Raw genomic sequence first — 12,544 nt, forward strand, 5'->3', positions numbered from 1 at the left:
TAAATTAAATTGACCAGTGAAAATAGCTGAACATGTGTGAACGCACAGCAGTGATTTGGTCCATTCTAAATTTGTCTGTTTGCAGGTACGGGCCAAAATAGAACGGACTAACTAGCGATAGTGTGAACGCCACTTTAAAAACTACTTTTGAAACGGAACTGACCTGAGCCTGAGAACGAATAACTGATATCGCTTCCATCATAATCAACCGCTTGTATGATTTCAACGACTGTATTTGCTCCGGCGTCTTCGTTCACTTTAGACAAAATAATCGACTGATCGGGAATAAATACCGGTTTTTCATCGTTAACGTTTGTAAGAATGATGCGTACGTTAGTGGTGGCTGTATTCGGACTCGGGCCTTTGTCCTTGGCGTATAATTGTATTTTGTACATATGGCCGGGTGTACGGTCATAATCCAATTTCCTAGAAATGATAATGAAAAACAATGAAAACAATCGCTTTTTACGAGGCCTTTTACTACTTGGAGGATGGATCCGCACTCCTTCAAAGATTTTACGCGGAAAATACGTGAATCATAAGAAAATTCTGTTTTAAACACCTGGGGCCGGTTCCGTAGTCATGGCTTAGACTTAAGACCAGTCTAAAACTATCTTAGTTCTATAGCCAATCTAACAACTTAAGACCAGTCTCAAGATTAAGACCACTTTTGGACTTAAGTCACGACTATGCAACTGGCCCCAGGGGCCGGTTCCATTGTCAGGGCTTAGACTTAAGACCAGTCTAAGACCAACTTAGTTCTATAGCCAATCTAACAACTTAAGATCAGTCTTAAGATTTAAGACAACTTTCGGACTTAAGTCTCGGCTATGGAACCGGCACCTGGGGCCAGTTGCACAGTCGTGACTTAAGTCCAAAAGTGGTCTTAAATCTTAAGACTGATCTTAAGTTGTTAGATTAGCTATAGAACTAAGTTGGTCTTAGACTGGTCTTAAGTCTAAGCCATGACTATGCAACTGGCCCCTGGGGTCGGTTCCTCAGTTGAGACTTAAGTACAAAAGTGGTCTTAGATTTTAAGACTGGTCTTAAGTTGTTAGATTGGTTATAGAACTAAGATGGTCTTAAATTGGTCTTTAGTCTAAGCCCTGACTATGGAACTGGGCCCCTGTTATCAGATTTTTTCTTGAAAACTCCATGAAAACTTCACGTAACTGAAAAAGGCCAAAGTCTCTAATCGTATTTCTACTTACCCATTGACGACGATCTCGGCTGCATTATTCACGTTATTCACACGGAACAGTGAATTGTCGACCCAATATTCTAACTGACTGTTCACACCAGAATCTAAATCCGTCGCAGCGACTAATAATAAACACATAACACGAGAACATTATTAGAAGAAACTTTATAAACAGTAGTAAAAAAACCGCCCTCATATAACAGATATCTTGATGTTTCTTCTATTGCTATCAGCCATTTACAAAACTGATTTATTATCAAAAGTTGTAGCAATCGCATAACAGTCAAACTAAGTCGTCATCCGATTAGTCGTCATATTACGAAAGTCATCTCTATTTTTGCATCATCATTTGTACATGTATTTCAAATTCAATATACTAAGTGTAAGTCATCATTTGTCTAAATGCCCGTAATGATCGTCCCTGCTATGAGGATTTAACTGAGTCCGACTGTACCAATGTTTGCAACAAATGGCTTCTATAGACGTTTTTGATTGAGGGTTTTCCTCTTGAAGATAATGAAGGATGTTAGAATTATGCATATTTTCAATCTATAACTTACTTGTGGCAACTGAGGTTCCGATAAAAGCATTTTCAGCAATATTTTGAGCTACGTATTCAGATAGTGAAAACTTCGGTATGTTATCATTCTGATCGATCAAGTTTATCGTTAACTGAAATAGTAATTGATTAAATATGAAAATAGATTAAAATACACGGGTTAGAATAATCAATGATCGAGATATTGAATACTTACCGTCACCCGACTGGAAAGTAAAGAGCCTCCCTCTTCTATCGCTGTCACTAGAAATTTATAGATTTTGTTGTCGGTTTCATAATTCAGTGATTTCAGACTAGTAACGAGTCCGGTTTTTCGGTCTATAGCGAATATATCTGATTTCTGCCCATCTCCTATTATTTCCAACATCGAATACGTTAGAACCTTATTCTGGAATGAATGCGCCTTGATCTCTACAATACTACAAACAGAAAATATACATCACCACTTTCATTAGTTCAATATTCTAAATGTTAATAGAGTGGTTCAAGGCAAGCGGTCTAGGGCGAGCGGTTGAGGACGAGCGGTTGAGGGTGAGTGGTTGAGGGCGAGCGGTTGAGGGTGAGTGGTTGAGGGCGAGCAGTTGAACGATGTATGGACGTCACTATAATTACATTCATCATGGATGCAGTACACTTAAAAAACTGTAATCATTAATTATCGTTATAAATTGTTGGTTTTTACCTGTAACCATTAGGAGCGTTTTCCGGTACATCGGCGACATATGACGCATCGAAGAACTGCGGTTCTTTCTGTCCGACTTTTACGCTTAATCGAACGGTCGTAGATTGAATCGCTCCACCAGGGGGCGGTGTATAACTCACATCGGTAGCGGTGACTCCGAAGATAAATATACTGCCTTTGAATTCACCGTGGAAACCTTGATTCCCGACGACTCGAATCGTGCCATAAACCGGATCAACTGCAAATCGATTTTTTGTGCCTGAAAACAGAAACCATAAAAATGAATGAGGATAAAACATATCAATCTACACGATATCTATTCTAACTCAAGTAGTTCAAAAAATAGATTATCAATTATCATCAACCTCCTTGTTCTTTGTCCTTCTACAATATTCTTTGTTTTACTGTTTTTTTCTCCTAAGGTACTTGTAGCAGCCGCAATTTGGCTTTTGCTTGACATTCATAAGAAAGTCTCATCTAGTATTCTTATGCTAGTATTATTGATACAGTTTGTAAATACTTTTCATCACCTTCGATCACATGTTCATCATGTATCTAAAATCTTTATAACATGCTTTCTTTTGAGGAACCAAAATATATATTTTCAGGTTTTCATTAGGTGTCGGGGTGGACCTACGGAGTGGACCTATGGAGCAGGTGCATATCACACGTGAAGTATTTGCATGCATTATGTGAATAATGGATGGGTTTTTACAATAACCAGCACTTCCTCAGCTGCTGCTGCTGCTGCTGCTGCTGCTGCTGCTGCTACTGCTCTGAAATTGTTAAATGTCAAATAGCCGATTCTTGTCACTAGTCACACACACACTTCCCCAATACAAAACTAACTTCATTACGGGTGAACATGAGAAAACGTTTCCACGGTAACCACACACAGTAGTATTACCGGTGTCTGTCGTGGTGAAAAATGCACTTGACCAGTAAATAGTTGATAACAGTTGATGGATAGAGAGAGAGTGGGTTTTGTGATGTTTGACAACGTACCCAGTTTTGCATACATTACAAACACCTGCACGACCATCGACAGTTCATTTCTGATGTATCATCTCAAATCTTAACCAAGAACTGTGGAACCTGATTCTGATTTAGAGGCCGGTTCAGAATCAGGAGACAGTTCCGTAGACTGAAGTCCAATAGTGGTCTTAAATCTTCAGACTGGTCTTAAGTTGCTACCCTGGGTATAGAACTAAAATGAGCTTAGACTGGTCTTACCAGGTAGGAAGTAGGCTATAGAATTAGAATGGTCTTCATGACTATTGAAATGATTTTTAATGCAATATTCAGTTTATCTTCTGAAATTGTTCCCCTTCCATTCAATTCACTGTCTTTATGTTTAAGCAGACATGAATTACTTATAATGAATGATGATTAGTTACTGTGACGACTGCACCCCTCCCCCTCCCCCTCTCCTCCCTCCTGATGTACAAGGAGCTAGTATAAATGATGTGTGGCTAGTGTTTTCCGTGACAACAGGAAATTGATACTGTCTCTGTCTAGCAGTGTCTCCCCCCACGAGTCGAGATTCTATGTCTCCCTACCCCCCCCCCCCCAGTCGAGGTTCAGCAGACCGTATAAAATCAGTCGCTGTTTTCAAACTCCGCGATCAATTCTTGAAAAATTTACGAGCAGGAACGAAAAATGTGAAATAACAATGATAAGTTGCCATGGTTACTGGCGCGTAACGAGACACCGATATGGACCTGTTTAAGGTCCGGTTTTTTCTGGCTTGTAAGGAGCATTGACGCATTATTGATACAAATCGTACGGTTGATCGCCGCCAACAAAGAAGATAAACTACGAATAGTTACAGATACTGACTGTGAACAAACATACAGTTCAACTATCACAACGCATCAACATTACCTCAGATATCTTACTTAGAAATGATGTCTTACTGGAGTAATCATTTTGTCAAATGATTACTCCAAGATTCAAATAACCCCCGTAAATGTTAACAGTGTCTTCCCCCTCTCAGTAAACTTAGGTTAATCACAAATCCCTGTGCAAATTATCTGATTTTCTCAGTTCATTCCACTGGAATCTAGCGGTAATTTGCCCTCGATCCATGGTTTCCCTTCATTTCACTCATTTCTCATTAATTATACCCCTTTTTTCTATTGGATTTTCAACTTATAGTCACCATATCGTGAATTCAGCCATAGTTTGTATCAGATCTTAATTACACAATTAGTCTTTTTATTCTGGCTCATATTTTTATCGTGACTATTAGGATATAGTGGAATAAAATATTTATTAGCTCAAGGAAACATTTCAGACTGGTTTTATTGTTCGTAATGTCGGATCACTTCAAACAGTAGATCTCATCTCTCCGTATAGGCTAGTCAGTATTTATCAGTTCTCTCTTAAAGATTGAGATTAAACGCAAACTACTGAAGCGCCGATTCATCACTATTAAAATTGCCGTTCTTTAGTAGCGAAGTTTGAAAGATATTAAGACTTTTGGCTTCGGTTTGAATTAAAACATTCTTCTCAACACAAAAAGTGTTAGATGCCTTTCATCATTATCTCCTTCGAATTCTTTCATATATCGAGATAAACTCGACATAAAACATAAAACGTTAGTAGCGCGCTGAAAATCTTCACATCTTTAACGACGAAACAAAAGAATTTCTCATTGAATATCGTCATCGCTCAGAGCTATCAGTGCGTACAAAAAAGTAACATCAAACACTTTTTGAATGTAACAGTATTGGGAGCAATGTTTATCGGGGTGAAGTTTGATAAGTTGTTCATGCAATCGAGCAGTTTATCCTCATTCATCCATAGATGCAAACAATTTCGAACGATGCATTTTTACTGCGGAGATTAATGAAAGCGGCAAAATTTCGAAAATTAATGACAGAACCGATCACCACAAAATGAATCGATGATATAAAATAGCGCACTAAAAATGAAGTATGTTTTCCTCGAGCTATTTCAACGTTTCGAATTCATCCAGATATAGAGATCTTCAGGAAAACTATTTTAATTCTTATTGCAGGATTTTATATAATCATTAAAACATGGGCAAGAATGTTTTATCCAAGAGACGAATCTGATTTTTTAACAGAAAAGAATTTCAGGCCAAGATTACTCTTATCACGAGTGCTTCGGGGAGCGTGCAGAATTCGCAGAACATCTAGGCTTAGTTGGCCGTATCTGAATGAGATGAAATCCCTCCGCCAAAATCATCCGCGTATATAATATACATCAATACAATCACACATGACTGCAGATGACTGCAGTTGATCGTATTAAGATAGAAAGGGAAGAACGAAAGAAAGACAGATAATGGAAAAACAACATAATGCACTGATGACGAGATCTACCTGTATTCCTTACACCTGTCAATATAAAAACAATATCTCATATTACTTATAATACTGAAATAACATGACTTATATCCCCTCCCCCCCCCCTGGTCATTATTCAGTGATGATTGAGTTTTTCTGTAAGAGTCAGCTGTAACTGATGAACAGTGAATTCAACTGATTTAGTTGTTAATGCTGATGATGTGATATCTGTAAACAGTAACGCCTTCTATTACCACATCACATTCACCTGTTACACTGTTTACTGAGGATAGGATAACATTCACAGCTGATCAATCAACTCAATAATCTACATCTTATTTATCGGACCCGACAGCATATTCCCTCCCTATTCCCTCCCGGTCCACTGAGAATGGTTCTACATTTTAAGTAACTAAAAAGACCAATCCGACCACGTCTGTTCTAAATTTTAGAAGGGGCCATTTCTCTGTGGGTGAATTCACAGTGTTGCTTCTAGCTGGACTAGTGATAGCAGCATTGTTATGGTCAGTTCCCGGTATGGGAAGGAACGGACTATTTTAACCAGCGATAGTGTGAACCGTGGCTGAACGGACTAACCAGCGATAGTGTGAACCGTGGCTGAACGGACTGCCCAGCGATAGTGTGAACCGTGGCTGAACGGACTAACCAGCGATAGTGTTAACCATGGCTGCACGGACTGCCCAGCGATAGTGTGAACGGTGGCTGCACGGACTGCCCAGCGATAGTGTGAACCGTGGCTGAACGGACTAACCAGCGATAGTGTTAACCGTGGCTGATATTGAATGTTGTATGTGTCCTATATTTGATGAATGTGTTTTATCTGAAAGTCTTTCATTCAATTACTGCTGCAGCGACGTAACTAAGATTTATAGTTATTTCTCTAATACGATATATTAAACATTCAGCTATCATTCATCTTACAAACAATCTCGTATTCAACTACCGTGCTCCAGTTCGGTATGGCTACTAGTGTAAGCAGGGGCTGGATATAGAGGGGCCAAGGCAACCCGGGTGACCCTATATTAAAGACAACATTTCAAAACGTGCATAAACAGCAGCAAATTATTGCTGGTCATTTTGCATCACTTTAGAAATATATATTGGTCAAATATATTAGAAGTCTCAATATATTTGTTTTATTGATTTTTGATATATTTCCGGTATAATTTATCACATGCAATCGTGAAAAAACCTGGAAAATGTGAAATGTGAAAACAGTGGCCACTCTCAGTGCAGCTGCTGCTGCTGCTGCTGCTGCTGCTGCTGCTGCTGCTGCTGCTGCTGCTGCTGCTGCTATTGTTCAAGCTGCAGGTTTAGATTCAGTGATAGTAAACGATATAAGATCTAATCACGTGAGTTCAATCAAATCAATCAATCAATTCTATTTTTATACTCACTACAACCGACACATGGTCCGACTAAACGCGTTTAAATACAACATCAAAAAATGTACCGCAATCAGACATTGTAAAATTCAGAAAATGATGAGATTCAGGTTTTAAAAAACTCGATGTTGTAAGAATCTCGATAGATTGCACAGATCCATCCAAAATCAGTTTTAACCCTTTCCAGCCATATACAATCCCTCGGAATGTATTGAATTTTCAAGTAAATTCATCAGATCTGCAGCCCTTTCAATACTAACTAAAATTGAAGATAGGTAGAATTTTCGTTGAAACAGAATACCTAAAAAAGGCCCCGGTTATATTGGAAAAAAAAACTAGCTCAAGCCAAGAAAGGGTTAAAACATTTGAAAACTGTATTGATTTATCTACGATGGAATGTCGTATGATTGACTTCATTTCACTAATATCAGCGGCAATTTATTCACTGATTATCGAATTGTGAAGAAAAACAATTGGTTTTTTCTACATAAGACTGATAACTGGCTGTATCTGCCTGAGCCTCGAGTTGTATCTGCCTGAGCCTTGAGTTGTATCTGCCTGAGCCTCGAGTTGTATCTGCCTGAGCCTCGAGCGCTATCAAAGCAAATCTCATTTTCAATTCAATGTGTTCTTTTCACATAATCATCATGCGTTATCATGATAATCTAGAACCATCGGTTTTCCGAATTCCAGTTAGGCATTTTTTTCTTTTAATTACTTGGAGTATGATTTTCCGAGAAAAAATGTGTGAGCGAATGGAAAAACTGTTTTCTATTACAGGCATTTAGAAATGGAATAGAGCATAAGAAAAGGCCCATAATTTCCTGAAATTAAAAGAAATGGGTAAAAATACGAGAAACAAACCTGCTTCGAGTTGATATCGTATTGATGACCCGACATCAGGGTCCTCGGCCATCAGGGTATAAATAATAGTTCCATCCTGAGCATTCTCATCAACCGTCGCCCACATATCTGATGGTTTATTAGTGAATACAGGATTCTCATCGTTTACATCTTGAACTCTCACTTCAACCGGCTGAATTTCAACTGAAAATATACAGAAATACAGAGAATTTCATTAGATTATAATCATTTAAACAAGATTTGACTAGAAAACTGTAACATTAGGAGGACATAAGGTTTCATTTTCTATTCTACAAAATATCATCTTCCATCAGCAGGGATTCAAACGCGATGACATCGCGAGACTCTTTGGCATGAAACCCTACCTGATTAACCTGCGAATGCACAGGAACTCATATCATGATTAAAACATGGGGCCTGTGTTCAGGTATTCTGCGTAGATATTGTTTGGATGTTTCTGTTCTTATTAATAAATAATGCTGATCGGTTTCATCCGATAATAGATGAAAGTTTTTCCTCCTGCGAGACAAATAATTGAAAATCATCCCCAGCTCAAATAACACACAATCTACGCCCTGGTTATCCTGCAACCATCCTCCCAGCTAATCCCCTCTTACAAAATATTCTGATTTCCACAGCAGTAATCTGTAACCACCTAATCCAGCTATTACTTAACTAATGGATCATCTATTCTCTGTACGATTGGTTATACCTAGGCCAGAAATATCGAGAAGATTTTTGCAAGATATCACATCCGCATTAAAACTACTAAATCTACTGCATTCCAATTTAGACTAAAAACAGCGTGTATGGACATACAGCATTGGTTTGGTCCATTCTAAATTGGTCCATTCCGGGTACGGGCGAAATAGGAACGGACTAACAAGGGTAATGTGAAAGTAGCTAACATTGATTTTGGACGATTACAAACATCAGTATTTTCAAGACTGCTTCAAATCAGGGAATGATATTATGAAGTTTATGCGATATAAGTGTCATGCGTAAAAGCGACATATTGAATCGTCTCTGAACAACTCGAGGCTACAAGAAACATCGTAACTTCAATATTCACTTGCTTTATGATTAACATCAATTATGCAAGCTACCTGAAACTTTAATCACCCAGGACTACGGCTTTTAACTGTAGACTGGGAACGTGAAATTATATGTCTGCTGCTGCTGCTGCTGCTGCCAACGCGACGACGGCACCGCTGGGAATTTTGATCTCGCAAAAAGCAAAGACGAATCGACTAATCCGTTTAAACGAATTCCAGCGACTGATAGAGAGAATAATTAGCCGAGGAATTCATCGATTCCAGATATATCTATAAACCTATACCTTATGTTTGCGGTTTAAGTCATAACCCTCGATTCTTGAAATCATTTCCTACGATCACCGGCGTAGATCAAAGATTTATAAAATTGGTTTATATTCAGATCATTCACTGTCATCATTTGATCGCCAGTTGTTCATCTCTCACATCATACTTTTTTCTCTGCCTGTTTTCAACCACTGTCGGGGCTGATATCAGCTTACAGCAGTAACACTCAACGCTCTACAATACACGATCTCTGCATGTTTCCTATAAGCTAATTATGACTCAGAACGACTAGATGTCGAGTGCATCTGAGTCTTATAAAAAACATCTTATAATCAACATCCGAGTCACGCTTCATCGCAATAAGTGCACATCACGTGCGTCCACTAGCAATAATTATCACCGGTCACTTTTAATAATGAGAGGAAACATGAAAATGCTGTTCATTATCGAGGTGTCAGTTCTATAGACAGGCGTATAGCTGGCGACTTGTGACTGTTTGAGATACCTTCAGTTGTAACTGGTCGCAGGGTGCATGTTGGCTGTAACTGGTCGCAGGGTGCATGTTGGCTGTAACTGGTCGCAGGGTGCATGTAGGCTGTAACTGGTTGCAGGGTGCATGTTGGCTGTAACTGGTCGCAGGGTGCATGTTGGCTGTAACTGGTCGCAGGGTGCATGTAGGCTGTAACTGGTCGCAGGGTGCATGTTGGCTGTAACTGGTCGCAGGGTGCATGTTGGCTGGGACATGATAGTCAGTGAAAGTGTTTTAATCTGTCAGTCCCAAGGGTACGATTGGTTAGTTGTGACTGGGAGAATGTCACAGAAAATAGAACACGCGTGACTCCTTACAACTGGTATCACTGGTAAGGAGGCTGTGTAGGTCGCTGGCAGTCTCAGAGAATCACAGCGACTTACACTCGATAATGAGAGAATATGGTGTTCATCATTTTTAATATTCAAGATACAAGACTAGTGAATAGAGTGAGTGAATAGGAGACTAGTATCAGTCATCTGAGACCGCCACCGCCACCGCAACCGCCGCTGCTGCTGCCGCTGCTGCTGCTGCTGTAATGGATTATAGAAACGCTCGAAAACCATCCACCGCAACGAAAGTAAATGAAAGAATGATTTACACGTCAAGAGACCGGGACACAATATCCCGTGTATAGCTCTCCCACCGCCGGGGAGCAGTCGGGGAGCAGTCGTATATTTCATCCGTGACATTCACCTTCGGGCAACAGTTCTAATACAGTCGTTGCTAAGGTAACTATTCATACAAACAAGAAACAGCGGAGAATATTTAAAAGAGATTAATCCGTCGCCGGCTTCACGCAAAAATATATACTACGTTATAGCTGACTTTTATCAACCTGAAACTTCATGAGCTGAAACTCAACCAGTGAAAGGACATTACATGCAGTTAATATTGACCCAGGGCGGATCCACGTTAAAAACGACAAGTTGTATCCGCGCTGAGACAAAATGGACGCCTGGAAAATGTGAAGCTTTAGTGCATTTTAATGCAATTTCCAGAGACAAATTATCTTTCAACAAATTGAGATGGGAGCAATTGTTCAATTTGTTCCCTTGTGATTCACTCATTGTGACTGTTCTATTGGAACGATATAAGAATATATTATTAAGGTGTGAAGCAGCACCGGGCGGGGGGGGGGGGTGAAGGGGGGTGTAGGGGGAGTCATTCATCCCACTTTACGATTCAATCCTGTTGGATATTTTAAAGCGTTTGATTAAAACGTACTCATCGATTTTAGATTCACGGATGGACGAGGAACGGTGAAGAAGGAAGCAGAATGAATTCTCGCGGGGAAACAGTCATCATTATTAATAACCAGACAACATCACATACATCACGTACATCACATACATCACATACAGTAGTGTGAAACTGTATCATCTCAACCGGTGTATCATAACCATCACAACGGTTACAGTACTGATAATGACCATAGAAGAGTCAGAGACAACCACATAAACATGTCCCGAAGAGATCAAATCTCTTATCAATTTCAAGATTGGCCACTTTTACAAATTCCCTCAGATTTCCCTGAGTTTTCTAGATTTTTCTGAGATTTCTAGGTTTCCAGGTTAAATGGCCACTGTGTGAGATATAGATGCTACTTTATATCGCGAATTAACGCAACGTCCTCAGGGCTTATAACTATCTACACGGAGCAGAGCTGGCTTCCACACCAAACCACACACCACCTCCTCATCACAGAAAACATCATTTTCTGTAAATTCAGTGTTAGCTGCGCAAATAACCCGAAGGCACAAAGACAAGATCAGGAAGGGTTTCTTCCCGGGGAAAATTGAGAAGAATATTGATGAATGATTCATCGTGTGACAATCACAGATTTACCGTGGACCGGTGAACTGTGTAGAGGTCAACTTTTGACACTATCCTAAAAACATCATTGCTTTATTTGCAGATATAAGAGTTTGTCATCATGATCGAAACCTCATTGCGCGAGTCTCAGCGAAGTCAATAAACACGAAATGATCTCAACGTGAGAAAATCATCAAACGACATCAAATGAAAAATATTAGTAAAATATTCAACGATCAGTTGAAATAACCGTATCATTTAAATCAATCGATTTCTTCTTATAAAGGGTGGAGCTAAATATATCAGATTCTAAACTTTGTTTTATTGATATCTTCTTCAAAATAAATATAAACTATATATCTGTGCTACGACTGCTGTTGGAGAAATCAATGACCGTTTCAGGGCTTCAGTAATAGATCTATTTCCCTGATTACTTTCTCCGAAGCCCCTTAACAGCCGATGTACCCCCCCCCCCCCCGGGAGTGAGTCAACTGTGAACTTCAACCGCGTACAAGACATATTTATAGTAAAGGAATTACTTAGTAATAACGAATCAATGATAGATCAATGTCTACACATATACAGCGATAGAGTATTGATCATTATTGTCAGTGGTCAACCAAGCACTTATAGACATCTCAACTCATCTCGACTGGGACTAGAGTACACACACACACACACTGGCAGAGAACTGCAGCCACAGATATTAGTTCGTGCCACGGTTTGACATGCCATCACACCTCCCAGACTCCCAGCGTAAAAATCACTGTTCATCCGTGTGTTAAGTATGGTGACGTATCAGAGACTAATGTGGTTTTCTCACAATATCAACCATTGTTTTCTTTCAATATA

At 39.4% G+C, this 12,544-nt stretch overlaps 1 protein-coding gene across 1 annotated transcript in view; it reads right to left on the reverse strand.

Annotated features, from left to right (window-relative positions):
- The window catches only part of LOC141902716 (neural-cadherin-like), a 50,663-nt gene that overhangs the window by 20,997 nt on the left and 17,122 nt on the right, over positions 1 to 12,544 (reverse strand). The window contains exons 3-8 of the mRNA XM_074790557.1: positions 8,027 to 8,209; positions 2,443 to 2,701; positions 1,957 to 2,179; positions 1,762 to 1,873; positions 1,212 to 1,323; positions 164 to 426 (exon numbers count right to left, since the gene is read on the reverse strand). Coding sequence (XP_074646658.1) covers positions 164 to 426; positions 1,212 to 1,323; positions 1,762 to 1,873; positions 1,957 to 2,179; positions 2,443 to 2,701; positions 8,027 to 8,209 — 1,152 coding nt within the window. The remainder of the gene's footprint in view (positions 1 to 163; positions 427 to 1,211; positions 1,324 to 1,761; positions 1,874 to 1,956; positions 2,180 to 2,442; positions 2,702 to 8,026; positions 8,210 to 12,544) is intronic.

The sequence above is a fragment of the Tubulanus polymorphus genome, chromosome 3 (genome assembly GCF_964204645.1).
Source record: "Tubulanus polymorphus chromosome 3, tnTubPoly1.2, whole genome shotgun sequence".
NCBI classification, from domain to species: domain Eukaryota; kingdom Metazoa; phylum Nemertea; class Palaeonemertea; order Tubulaniformes; family Tubulanidae; genus Tubulanus; species Tubulanus polymorphus.